Consider the following 14,308-nt stretch of genomic DNA (forward strand, 5'->3'; position numbering starts at 1 on the left):
TCAGCGTTTTGAATTTTTTCCCCCCTTTAAAAATAATAGAAAGGAAATAACAGTGATGGTATTCTGCCTGATCTACTGATCACACTTGTACTTTCACTTTATCATCAAGATGATGAAGGCCACAACGAGTGACTCCAACTCCACCCTGTCATCTGGACAGCTGGAATTCCGTCTGGATGGCACGGACGCTCAGGCTTGTGTGATGGCCTCCCACAGCCCCTCAGTGCATGTCTACTATGCCCTGCGCTCCCAGCTGGAGCGCTGCAGCGTTACTTGGCTGCAGGAGTTTGTGTCACTGGGGGGACTGGATAGTCTGCTGGACTCCTTATGTCAGATGACAGGTAAATCATGATATGGGTGTCTTTTGCCCTGGTTAGCAATTTCTTTCCTGAAAATGGAGGACAGAGTATGTCCACATGGAGAGGTACAGAACTGGATACACGCTTAAGAAAGACATATCAAAACAAATAAAAGCCCATACATTTATGAAGCATATTAGAGACTGCAGTGTGTGAACACAGAAGGAAAGAATGTTGTGCTGTACTTGTAGAGCACTAAATAAGTGTTAATTTTAGGGATGGTTGATCTGAAATTGTAACTGCTGATGCTTTTGCAAAGTTCTGTCAGAATATTTTCACATGTATCTTGTTAACTGGTTATTGGATTGAGCTCAGATATGGACACGACATTGTTATCATTAATATTGATTTATGCTGACCACAGTTTGCATGTGTCTCTGCAGTTTGTATCCAAGAGTTGATGAATTCTGCTGACGGCAGTACACAATAAACTACTTCTAGGATGTGTTTAAATACTGCACCTGCTGTACATGGTATATGCTTGAAGAAAATGCCTCTAGTGGATTTCCATTTTTAGATTTTTTGTTTGTTAATTATGTTGTTATTTTTTTCCCCCCAAGATGGTTTCTGTCTGAATGAAGGGTGCAACTGTAAGTCAAGAGTAATAATGTGCTCTGTCTTTGTCTTAACAACCTGAAGGATTTATCCTGTTAATTTTCTTATACTTTAAGGTGCAATTTTATGTTTGTTTTAAAACCAAACTGAGTTTGATTCTTATATTTATACTCAAGATTACACTTTTACAGTATTGAGCTGTGAACCCCATGTTTGTGTTTTGATTGCCAGTCAGCATTAAGTCACAAAACTGACACTGGACAACATCATTGAACATGTCAACAACTTGACAGCACACTTGATCACATACTGCCTGACAGTGACCCTGACAGTTCAAAAGCATTCACACAGCTTCAGTCTTACATAATATGTATACATTCAAAACACTCAGTTTGGATGCATTTCCTAGCAGCTTCTACAGTACAAGCAATTTTATTGATTTCAACTCTCCTTCTTCTTCTTCTGCGTTCCCCGTGAACATGGTCTCAGACTTGCAGTCCTATGCTGGAAATGAAGGTGGTGGTCTTGATGAGGTCTTTTTTGGTGCCCCAGAGCTTTTCTGCTAGTGTGGCTCCATAGGGCCACTGCTGCGTCTGTGCATCTTGATACAGGGGGCAGGACTGCAGGATGTGCTCTGGGGTTTGTAGGCCTGTCTTACACGGGCAGTCAGGAGTGTGTGACAGCTTCATTCGGTACATGTGGTCTCGCAGGCGGCAGTGCCCTGTGCGTAGTCGGAATATGATTGTCTGCTGGAATTGCTGCAGGTGAGGCATCTGGTCATCAGGTGGATGGCTATGTTGTTGCTGGAATGTGTTTTTGAATTTTCGTTTGACCAGAGTTTTTGCCTCCCTGTATGAGACTGGCTGGTTTGTCTGCTCCAGTCTGCTGCCAGACTTGGCCAGTCTGTCCGCCTCCTCGTTTCCTGCCAGACCACAGTGGGCAGGGATCCACTGGACAGCGACGTGTGTGTGTTGCGAGAGATCGCCAAGCAGGCGCTGTGTGTCTCTTTCCAACTGCTCACTGGGTGACTGCAATTTTTGGATGGCTGATCTGCAGTCTGTCAGAAAGACTACGTGTTCAGGCGGGTGTTGGTCTGCTTTGATCAGTCTGGCAGCTTCTCTCAGAGCAGTAAGTTCGGCCCAGTAGTTTGACGACCCGCAGGCAGAGAGTGAGTGGAGGTGTGGCCATCTGGGTGACTGATGTAGATTCCAACTCTCCATCACTTACAGTTACAATGAATTCAGAGATGGAGAAAAAACCTGCAGAGATGTGCCACAGATATTTTACTGCATGACTTTTTTTTTTCTTTCTCTTAGTCTTAATCTTACATAAAACAAATGGATGGGATTTAACATTGATCACATATACATGTAAAAATCCCCCTACTCCCCATCTCCCCTCTTTTTTTTTTTACCCTCTGTTACCATGACTATGTATCACTAGGCTTTATTGTGTTTCAGATTTGTCTTATTGATCATAAATCATAATTTAAGGTTGAGTTAAAAGTAACTGTAATGGAAATGAAACTTGATAAATCCTTTGTTTCTCCTTTTAGCATCATTACTAATTTATTTGTAACCTTGAATTTTTTTTTTCATTTGCACACTTACTCATGTTGCAAATGCATGTAATACATTCTTGTATTCAAATAAAGTTAGAGGAAAACTTCTAAACCTATTTCATTTTGCAATCCCACGTTGACTTTCTGCTGACTGATGCATTTTTTTTTCAGGAAAGACATTCACCAGCTTCAGTGATGCCATTCTGCAGATTGACTGCATCTCTTGTATTCGCGCCATCCTGAACACACACCTGGGCATCGACTATCTTCTGCAGACCCCTTCCGCTGCCAACAAACTTGTCATGGGTATGTGGCTGTGTGTGGGACATCCAGGGGTGGGAGTAGGGCAGGGTTAGTGCATTTGAAACATGCAAATGATGGGCAGAGCAGAAAAAAGAAACACCAGTCATTCTGTTGGACTTGTGCTGGAGTTTTTTATTTTATTATTTTTTTAATCATCATATTTGCACACAACCAAACTGCACATCTACTGACTGTTGAATAAAATCAATGGGAAATAAAATATACAAGCGCAGTGAGCCCCATCTGAGATGGGGGTACTGTGCTATATAAACCTATATTTTTATTATTATTATTATACAGATAAATAAACAAAACACACATTTTCAGTTGGCAAAACAGATTTGCACTCCCTTCACAGTCACGTGCCTATAACTGTAAGAAACCTATGGTACATGTTTAAATTTTCACATGGCTGGCATGATACACACATTTAACCCCTAGGCTGCCTGCATGACGAGATAACTCGTCATGGCAAGCATGTATGCTTCGCTGCCTGCATGACGAGATAACTCGTCATCGAAATATTCTGACTTTTCCCTGGTTTACATTCACTTCCTTGGCAAAAATAGTGGTAGCTTTAGCCTGGGGAACCTCTCTAGATTCTATTCATAGCTAGAAACCCCATCTACGTCATGAAGCAGTCCTTTATTTGAACGTTTTGGTTGGGTCACTGTCCAAGTGTTTGCCTGACTTCTCTCCTCGCTCGCTCAACAAAATGTCGGACTGACGCCGTGCTCAAGACATGCGATCGTGACGAACTAAATCAACCATGATTTCTTTCTTTAGCTGATGCTCAGAAAGAATTGAAGCATAAATTCGAAGGAGAAGATAGTGATGAACATTTATAGGACGATCTGATAGAAAATAAAGGGAGTAATCAAGAGAGTGGCCAAGATGCAACTGTCAGTGAGTGATGCCGGCTGTACAGATGTTAGCAGATGACAGATGACCGAATTAGCAGCAGAGCGATATTCTTGGCACGCAGCCAACGCGGTCTGATGAGAACTGAATCAAGTGACCGTGTGAGAGGGGTGAGGAGGAGGGGGGTGGAGACTGAGGGGGCGTGGCCTCACATCCATCTTATCACTTGGAGAAGTCACAATGTATTGTGTATCTATCTCTTAAAAATATATATATATATATATATATTGTGGTTGTTCTAGTATGATTTTGTGTTTGCAGATATCCATTTGTCCAGAAAATATGATGTTTTTGTGCAAATTACCTGACTAATGTTTGTAATGAACAAGTTGAAAATGTGACAAAAAACAAAACACTGATTTCAAAACAACAGCATGTCACTAAAAATATATAAAATGGGAAAACAGCATGTGTTTTGTATTCTTTATTCATTTACCTTTCAGAAAATATATACTTTTATGGGTCTTTCTCCAATAACAAAGAGCACAGAATTTTTTGAAAATTTATACCCGTTTTTTGTGAAAAAACCCTGGCAAATAGATTTCACTTAAATCTTATTTTCCTGGCAGCGAAAGGGTTAAGTATTTGTAAATCATTAAATGTGAAACTAAGGCTTTATAAGTATTTTCCCTGGCAAGTGAATATTTTTGCTGTGCAGATTTCCCTTGCAAACCTTCCAGTTTTCTAGCTTTTAAATGTTCATTCTTGAACAAATACAGAAACCATTTTTTAATTGCAGTTGCCACAATCTAACAAGTATTAATCTCTTCTCCATTTACATCTGTAACATAAGATGCACACAGACACAATTACGCTTGCACACATTTTTGCACACATATACACATTCATATGCAATACATTTATGTGTGCACACATACATGCACACACTATTACTTGCACACACATATTTATACACACACTTAAATGTACACACATTCATACAGGAATTTAGAGACAAGACATTCACGCGCACAGTTTACACACACTTTTGCATGTATGCATACTCTTGATTGTGTGCATGCACAAGCACTCTTATTCGGATGCATGTACAATTATTCATACAAGCATTTGCAGACATGTATATGCATACACACAAAACATGCATTGACATTTACACACACTCATTTACATGCATGCACATTCTTATATGTGCACAAACAGGCACACGACACCCATCACCCACCCCCACACCCACTCACACCCAACACACTACCCACCCCCCACTCCCACATATCCACTAAGACACTCACATTCACGTGTAAGCATACTTGCACTGACAGTAACAATACGCATGCAGGACTGGAGATCACCAACACGCTGCCAAAGAAACAGATCTTGGAGATGCTGGCTGCCTTCTGTGCCCACAGCCAGCAGGGCTACAACTGTATTCTGGAAGGCTTGAACCATCACAAGGTACTTATGACTGTTCAGTCTTTCTGCTGTATCATTCTGTATTCAACTGGAGATCTGTGTGCCAGTGTAACAAGACAAGAAAATAGGCTTTTTTTTGGTTTTGTTTTGTTCACTGTCAACTTTTTTGTACTTTCGCTTTAAATGAGGAGATACTGTTTTGTACCTTACTGTTCAAACAAAGAAGCACATATTTTTACACAATGTAAATTTGAACATCTGTGGTGAAAGGATGTCGATAAATGTGCCAGATAAACTTGAAACATTTATGAAAAGGCTTTTGTATGAATTGTGGATGTTTTCAATAAGTTCACATGGACCCTGCAGTTTAAGAAATGCTTCAGGTTTTCTTCTTGGAACAGTTTGTTTGGTAGCTAACATGTGAGCTGTAGACTGATTTTTTTCATTCTTATTCATTACTGTAATTTAAACTTTCTCTTTCTTCTGATACATATATATACTTTTCATTTATGTGGAATCAGTATCTTATGTCATATGTATATTTCGTATTGATGTGGAATAAATACATATACAATGTCATATATTGATAATAGTACATTTATCAAGCGCTGTAAAACCTAGCACTGTTCTGTACAATAACTCTTCCATCAGACACAGAGCACACATGCGCACGCACATGCATACGCATACACACATACACATGTGGATGAAAAAGTTGAGGTTCATAGCATACCGTAGATATTGATCTCATATCTTCTTTGTTCGTGGGCTGCAACTCCCATGGTCACTCTTATGTACACGAGTGGGCTTTTATGTGTATGACCCTTTTTACCCTGCCATAAGGCAGCTACACTCCGTTTTCAAGGGTTGATCTCATATATATAACCCCTTGAATGCCCCAGGTTGGAAATTACTGATAGAAATTTCCATCCTCGTCCATGTAAGAATTTCCTATTACAAAATCATTATATTAATGTGAAATTGTCATAATTTGTATTTGTATGTATTTCTCTTGTTATCACAACAGATTTCTCTGGGTGAAATTCGGGCTTCCCTCACCAGGGAGAGCGCTTCGCTACACTACAGCGCCACCTTTTTTTCTTCTTTTTTTTCTGCTTGCAGTTTTGTTTTTCCTATCAAAGTGGATTTTTCTACAGAATTTTGCCAGGAACAACCCTTTTGTTGCCGTGGGTTCTTTTATGTGCACAAAGTGCATGCTGCACACAAGACCTTGGTTTATTGTCTCATCTGAATGACTAGCGTCCAGACCACCACTCAAGGTCTAGTGGAGGGGGAGAAAATATTGGTGGCTGAACTGTGATTCGAACCAGTGCGCTCAGATTTTCTCCCTTCCTAGGTGGACGCGTTACCTCTAGACCATCACTCCACTGTGGTTAGTGCGTTAATTTTCCTTTCAGTAAAGAATAGGTTTTATATATATATATATATATATATATATACTTTCTTTTCGTAGTTTGCATGCTAGAATTATTAAAAAAAATATATATATATTACCCTCCATGATTAAAACATGTGTTGGCAAATAGTTGTCACTGAACATAAGATAGGCTTGGAATTGAAAGGGTTAAAACTGGAAATGGTCTGTTGACAGCGGAAGACGGACCAGTATCACAAGTACAGCGTGGTAGTGAATGAACTTAAGGCGGCAGAGACAGTACCTCACAAGACAGCGGTGATGACCTTCATCAATACCATCATCAACTGCAACCATGACCTTACTCAGCGATGCAGGATTCGCAATCAGATGATAGGTAAGGGGTAAGGAGGAAATGTGTATATATGGATAGACGGTGGGAGTTATGGTTTGATATCGTTCCATGTTGTATTTAGTTTAGAGATTTATGGGTGGAATTTATGTAGTGTGATGATCCACTTTCCAAGAATCGGAATCTTCAAAAGGAGCAGAATGCATACTTGAGCTTTGTGAGTTTGCATGAGCATGTATGTGTGTTTTAATCAAATTAATGTGTGTGTGTGTGCTTGTACATAATGTGTATGCATTTGTGTGTGTGCATGTATGCATGTGTGCTAATATGTCAGCTTCATAGAAGTACCTCTTATAACCTGCCATGTGCTGTCAGTCAAGGTTCAGACTATTATTAGTAATAACCCTTGGGGTGGAAGTCTCAGCAAACTATTCACCTTGAGTGTTGTGCCCATTTATTAAGGATCATTCTTTGACTAACTTTCTTATAGTCATATAATTGCTCATTTCATGTAAAGATCAATGTTTGTAGCCACATTTGGACTCAGAAACCCCAGAAGGGACGAATATCACACCTTGTCAAAGTCTCCTAATAATTCACACAAAAACCTAGCTGCTGGATAGAAAACTAATTCCAAACAAGCTGTGAAGATTCAGAAGAAGGAAAGAAAGAATGCACATATTTATCATCTTTTCCTAAAAGTTATTGTTCTTGCTAATTTTACACTATTTGATTATATCTTATCTTCATGATAGATTCAACTTCAGTAAGAATTGATTTGTCTTGTAAAAGAAGACAGCTAATGGGTTATGTTTGAAGTGAACAGTCCAGTATTAATCATTTCTCCTGTTAATATAACCAGGAGAATAAATTAAAAAAAACCCAGTCAATGTATGATATGACTAGAATTTATCAAACGATTAACAGCAATATCAGAAGGAAAACATGGAGGTCAGAAGCAATCAGTGAATGAGGAGATAAATCAGGAGCAGTGACATGGAGCAAATATAGTGCCAGTTAGATGTGGGAAAAATGGTCAGAAACATGAAATGGAACATCTGTTGTTTTGTTGTTGTACAGGACTGACCTTACTGGACGTCATCAACTTTCTGCAGCGAGAGGAAACTGATGATGACCTGCACATTCAGATTCAAGTGAGTTTGATCCATCATGTTGTGTCCAAGCATGTCTACTGTTTGGAAGTTTTGTATGTGCATATTTTTTGTGTGTTTCTTTTTTTTCCACTTCTAAAGAATTGTAATAGCAAGGGAGGTATGTCACATGTTTTTGTGTATGAAGAGTGATTTTTCACAGTCACTGGACCAATATCACTTTTATCAGTCTGGTTTCACTGGATGCATAATTTGAAATTGAATATATATGTATTTGAAATCAGTCATTTTTACATAGACCCTGGGCAATATCACAGAGCACTTGCACAAAATATGGCTCTTCTGATCAATTTTATTATTCATATGTTATTGTTTCCTCTCGTGATAGTGCTGCTATTATTACAAACTGGGAGGAAAGGGCTTTGTATTGGTTGCTCATTGTAGTGATTGGATAACTGTGAGTAGCATGTCCATTGTCCACAGTTTATTTACAGTTGGATAGGTGATACAAGTAGACATGAAAAATGGAACAAGGTGGAGGGTGGGCTGGAGTGGGTGTTGGTGCAAAAGGATTTAACAGAAGTGGGAAGTGGACAAATATATGGCTTGATAAGACTGATGGCACCATTGGTGGAAAGTTTGTAAATGTCAGTGTTTGTGAGGGAAGGAAGACTTGAGTTTTTTTCTGGAAGCTGTATAATAATGATGTTTATGAGGGAAGACTTGTCAGTGAGTTTTTCTGGAAGCTGTGTAATTAGTGATGTTTGTATGGGGAGGAAGACTTGTCAGTGAGTTGTTGTGGAATCTGTAATTGGTGATCTTTATGAGGGAAAGAAAAATTCATTTGTTTTGTGTTCTGGTTGTGGATTTGTCAGTGCATGGGTTGAGTGGGTTTGAGTTTTAGGACTGATAGCCACGGTATTGTCATCAACAGCCACGGTATTGTCGTCAAACCTGAAGAAGATGATCAGTGGGTTTGCTTCATTGTTGTTCTCTTTGACTTATTTTGGACATGGGTTAGCCATTTCCTCAATTGTTATTAATATATTTTTGACGATTTATCCAGTTTTACCAGTTTTTTTCCCTTTCAATTCCATAATTTAAAAAAAAATGTGTGTGTGTGTGTGCAGCCACTTACAATCCCAATTGTTTGTTTTGTACACAGACATTCCATGACAGCAAACATTCAGATGAGGAGCTGCTTTATGGCAGAGCGGAAGTGGACATGTCAAGTCCTTCAGAAGTGGTGGAAGCACTGCAGACCCGTGTGTTTGGCACAAGTCGCATGGTGTCCATGGTCAACATTCTGCAAGACTTGCTGGCCATTGAAATGCTGGAGAAAGATGACAAGTGAGTTAACCCTCTTGTATTCAGATTCTCTGAGGCCAGACTCCCCTAGATTTTGGATTCTTTTGGTGAGTTTAGCCTCAAAATGGGTATTATGGTTCACGCTTAACCACAACCAAGAATAAACCTCTAGAGTCATAAAATTCGGCAGGTATGGTCATGAGGCTTTGTTCTGTCATGTGAGCGAGATTCTGTGTGTCTAGATGTGAATGGTCGTGTCTCTGTCACCAAAATGTCACCAAATATGTCACATGCGATGGTGACAATTCTGATACAGCACACCAACATGCAGTTATTCCATGCACATGCACGTTAGTGTTGTGAAATGAAGCTGCGGCCTACCTGAGATGATCTGTCTCCTGTCTGCCAGTACAGTCCCCACAGGTAATCCAAAGAATGTCACACAACTAGTGTCAGTTGTCACAACTGAAGAGTTACTGGAGATAATTTCAAGCACAGTTCCATGTTGCTCTTATGTCACTGTTCTAAGCACTTTGTACAGATCGGTTTATATATGCACACAATGTATAACTGTACAGTAAGGATAGTGAGTAGAGTGTCACTGCTAAGTGTCACAGTCACCAAAACTACAGGTAAGCACACACACACACATAAACAAAAACAAGGTAGCTTGTCCTAAGGTTGAGCCACATTCTGTCCATGGTAATCACGGAAACAGTCATTCCTGTGGAAGCAGAGAGGTACCTGACAGAAAGAACACATATACGATGTTTCTACCCCTCGTCCCTTTGCTGTCCTGCGATCAGCACAGAGAGATAGGCCCGCATTTTGTCAGGTGTTGTTTTGAACCATAGGGGGTCAGGTGTGCCCCGGGCTGCTTGTTTTTGTCGGGCATATCTGTTGGTCTCTTCTGCTGCAACTTGAAAAAATGTGATGGGTATAAACAAAAAAAAAAAAAATCCAGAGAGGTGGCAGTGCTTGGCAGTGAATGCGCAGGGCCTGTCGGCTGCTGGAATGTGGCCACGTTGGTAGGCTGAGTAGCCAGTCGCCACGTGGTTTGCAGAGCGGCGAGTGGCACATTGTCCTCGGGATCACTTTCACCACTTTCTTCTCCTTGATCGGAACCTAAATGCACATCAGAATCTTCTTCTAATTCTTCACACTCTTCATTCGCATCATATTTGGACACTTCTTCTAATATAAGACCTAATTCCTCCGCTGAATAGTCCTCGAACTCACTGGTGCATGCAGATGACGCCATTGTGAAAATCGGTGAGTTTCATTCACAACTCTCCACACGCAGTTTCCCTCCTTTCTTTGTGAATGGAAGTGGTGCTAGCATCCAAAAATAGCGATGCCAGATTATTGGACTATAGTAGGGAACTTTCCAACAACTTTTAGTGCCTGTTGAGCATAGTCACGGCGTCAGCACATGATGGAAAAGTACCACACACATGCTGCCGGCGCCGGACGCATTGAGGCGCTGCGCGCGCGCGAGCAGTGCCGGCTCCTACCGATATCAGAAGGAAAGGGTTAATGTTTGGTGTCCTGTATTGGTACCAACTCTGGCTGATAGATTTGCTCTGTTAGGCTAGAGTTTGTGGTCAATGCAGTACTGAGTGATAAATGATATCTGTTTTCTGTAATCTCTTGATTTGCACCTTGTAGATGTTGAAGTCGAAGTCGAAGTCGAAATATTTTAATTGTCAGACCACAGATCCATAACAATGGAGTTCACAAGGACAAACAGAATTAATACAGGGAAATGAATATTAGGACAACCATTGAACTACATGGGCATCGATAACGATTCTAGAGCATTTGCTCGTAATGAAAACGCTTTGAATACAAACTTGCATATACTAACACTCAATCTCTCGCTCGCACAAGATAACAACATGGACATCTTAGATGCACTTGGATGTTTGTGAAATTTAGCAGGAATAAACTGAGAGCGCAGGGAACAGTACTTAGGGCAGACCAAAAGAAAATGCATTTCGGTTTCCGGAGTGTCATCACAAAAAGGACAATTCCTACTTTGCCCATCATAGTTAAACTGCAAAAAGTGTGAGCGTAAGTTGGACATTCCAATTCTAAACTGCGAAAAAACACGGCGCATATTTATACATTTGACATTATTCAAGTAAGGTTTAAATGACAAGGACTGGTTGTAAGCTGAATACACATCATAAAAATCGTGAGACTGGAGAGCTGAACTCCAGTCTTGAGTAAAGCAATCAACCAGACGCTGCTTAAATTCAGTCATAAACATTTTGACATTACCAACTGACTGAGCCTCCCAAACAACACCAAATCCAAATTTATACAAAACATTTCTCACAGAGCAAGCCCAAGTACAATAATTATGACTTTGCAATGATAACATCATATTATAAGCTTTCTTAGGGAAACGGTCATTATCCATAAAGACAATACGAAGCCAAAATTTAAGACACTTGGAGTAGGTGGTCACATACAGGGGATAGCGACCAAGTTCACCGTAAATCAAGTGTCTTGGTGCTCTCTGACTCACGCCCAAAAGACGCTTCATTGCAGACAAGTGCACCCTTTCAATGCACTCTTGATTTCCAGTCAAACCCCAAACTTCTGCTCCGTATGTCAAAATTGGTTTGATTTGCATGTCAAATAGTTTGAAAAAAATACTAGGGGAGTGTTCACCAATAGACCAAAGCATTTTAAAGATAGCTGCACATCCCTTTCTCGCACGTTCAGACAAATCACGCATAGTGGGTTGGAAAGAAAGTCGGGTAGTAAGGATAACACCAAGATACTTGTACATGCTAACAGTTTTCAGTTGTGCATCACCGAACATCCATGCCTCGTTCTGTGCAAGAAAACCTCCATTTCTAAAGACAACAATATTTGATTTATCAAGGTTTACAACTAAGTCAAGGCGTCTGGCGGTTTCGAACAGAACATTCAGTTGGGTTTGAAGACCAATTATGCTGTCAGATAACAAGGCAACATCATCGGCGAATAACAATATCAAAATTTGGATAAACTCTACCTTGTAGATGTTGACTTGTAGAGTGGATATGCAAAGCCTGATACTACTCTTCTGCATGGCACATTAACTTTTGTGCATAGATCTCTTGGTTAGAAAGGCAGTAACTGAAAAACCCACTGAGATGAGATGCTTTCGAAGACTCCTGGGCATCTCCTACAAAGATCATATCACGAACGAAGAAGTTCGAAGCAGAATCAGGCAAGCCATTGGGCCCTACGAAGACCTGTTGACCTTGGTCAAGAGACGCAAGCTCAAATGGTATGGCCATGTCACGAGATCATCAGGGCTTGCCAAGACATTCCTGCAGGGCACAGTGCAAGGGGGGAGAAGGAGAGGCAGACAGAGGAAGAGATGGAAGGACAACATCCCAGAATGGACGGGCTTGAGGTTGAGTGATACAGTCAGGAGGTCAGAAAACCGAGAGGATTGGAGGATGCTGGTTGCCAGATCACCTGTGGCGCCCCAACGGTCCACAAGACTACGGGATAGGTGAAGGTGAAGGTGAACTGTATAACAGTCATCAAAATCACAATACCCTCATTAGAAATTATTTTCAAAGTGAGTCAGATAGAGAGTTCAGATCAAATTAGTTCTGACAAAAAATATGGAAGCAGAACAGTGTATTGACATAATATTATGTCTCTGTCTGCAGTCTTGATAATGCCATACATTATAAGTGGATGTCAGAAAGTATGTTGTTCAGACTCATATTCTTTATCATGAAAAAAAATTGTTTCCTGACTCCACACATACGCAACAAAAAAAAAGAAAGAAATTCCTGCTGTATCGGTAGTTCTTCAAGACAGCTGATAGTTGGTGGGAGTTACAGTGGTAGACTCTACAGGACTTTGATTGTTTGGTTGGTGTTCTCCCTTGTTTAACTTTGTTGCTGTGTGTGTGTGTGTGTGTGTGTGTGTGTGTGTGTGCAGAGACCGGCTGTGGGACGTGGTGGAGCAACAGGTGCACCATGTTGTCCATTCCAGTCGGCTCAGTGCAGCCACCCTGTCCTCCCTCAACCCTCGCCAGGTCGACGACCTGCTGGTGGAAGAAATGAGAGTGAGTGAGTGATAGGAGATGCCCACAAAAATGGAGTATGACTTTCTACATGGCGGGTTAAAAACAGTCATGCATGTGAAAGCACACTTTCACTTATACGAGTCAACGTGGGAGTCACAGCCCATGAAGTAGTGACTGGAGATAGGGGTTGGGAGCTGTTTAGAAAACAGGTAATGAATAAAGGAAAGTGAGTGAGTGATGGAAGATTGGGGTTGGGAACTGTTGAGAAAACAGGTAATTAAGAAATGAAAGTGACTGGAGACTGGGGTGGGGAGCTGGGCAGAAAACTTGCAAAGAAAGAAAGAAAGAGAGTAATAGACAGGAGACTGGGAGAATAAAAACATGAAAACATGAAAATGCTTATTTTTGTCATCAGGTGTAGACCATATTTTCTTGCAAAGGGGGCAGTTGTGTGTACCTTGTGTTGTGTGATCCAGTGTCCTGTCCAGATGGAAGAGCAAGTCAGAAGACCCAAGATTTTGTCACATGAAATAATATTTTTATTTGTATTAGTATTTCTTTTTATCACAGCAGATTTCTCTGTGTGAAATTCGGGCTGCTCTCCCCAGGGTGAGCGTGTCGTTATACTACAGCGCCACCCTTTTTTTTGTATTTTTTTCCTGCATGCAGTTTTATTTGTTTTTCCTATCGAAGTGGATTTTTCTACAGAATTTTGCCAGGAACAACCCTTTTGTTGCTGTGGGTTCTGTTACATGCGCTAAGTGCATGCTGCATACGGGACCTTGGTTTATCGTCTCATCCGAATGACTAGCGCCCAGACCACCACTCAAGGTCTAGTGGAGGGGGAGAAAATATCAGCGGCTATGCTGTGATTCAAACCAGCGCACTCAGATTCTCTCGCTTCCTAGACGGATGCGTTACCTCTAGGCCATCACTCCACATATAACTACAGTACCAGTGCTACTGCTAAGCACAAGCCGTGATCATGTATGCAAGACAAGTCTTTGCCATATAGACTGACATGAGGCTGTGAGGCCTTTGTTATT

The 14,308-nt window shown here is 40.8% G+C and overlaps 1 protein-coding gene across 1 annotated transcript in view; it reads left to right on the plus strand.

The window, feature by feature from the left end:
• The window catches only part of LOC143298819 (inverted formin-2-like), a 33,124-nt gene that overhangs the window by 1,411 nt on the left and 17,405 nt on the right, over positions 1–14,308 (plus strand). The window contains exons 2-8 of the mRNA XM_076611809.1: positions 110–341; positions 2,647–2,781; positions 4,997–5,112; positions 6,683–6,842; positions 7,878–7,951; positions 9,075–9,259; positions 13,175–13,301. Of these exons, the coding sequence (XP_076467924.1) occupies positions 110–341; positions 2,647–2,781; positions 4,997–5,112; positions 6,683–6,842; positions 7,878–7,951; positions 9,075–9,259; positions 13,175–13,301 (1,029 nt within the window). The remainder of the gene's footprint in view (positions 1–109; positions 342–2,646; positions 2,782–4,996; positions 5,113–6,682; positions 6,843–7,877; positions 7,952–9,074; positions 9,260–13,174; positions 13,302–14,308) is intronic.

The sequence above is a fragment of the Babylonia areolata genome, chromosome 24 (assembly GCF_041734735.1).
Source record: "Babylonia areolata isolate BAREFJ2019XMU chromosome 24, ASM4173473v1, whole genome shotgun sequence".
In the NCBI taxonomy this organism is placed as follows: Eukaryota; Metazoa; Mollusca; class Gastropoda; order Neogastropoda; family Buccinidae; genus Babylonia; species Babylonia areolata.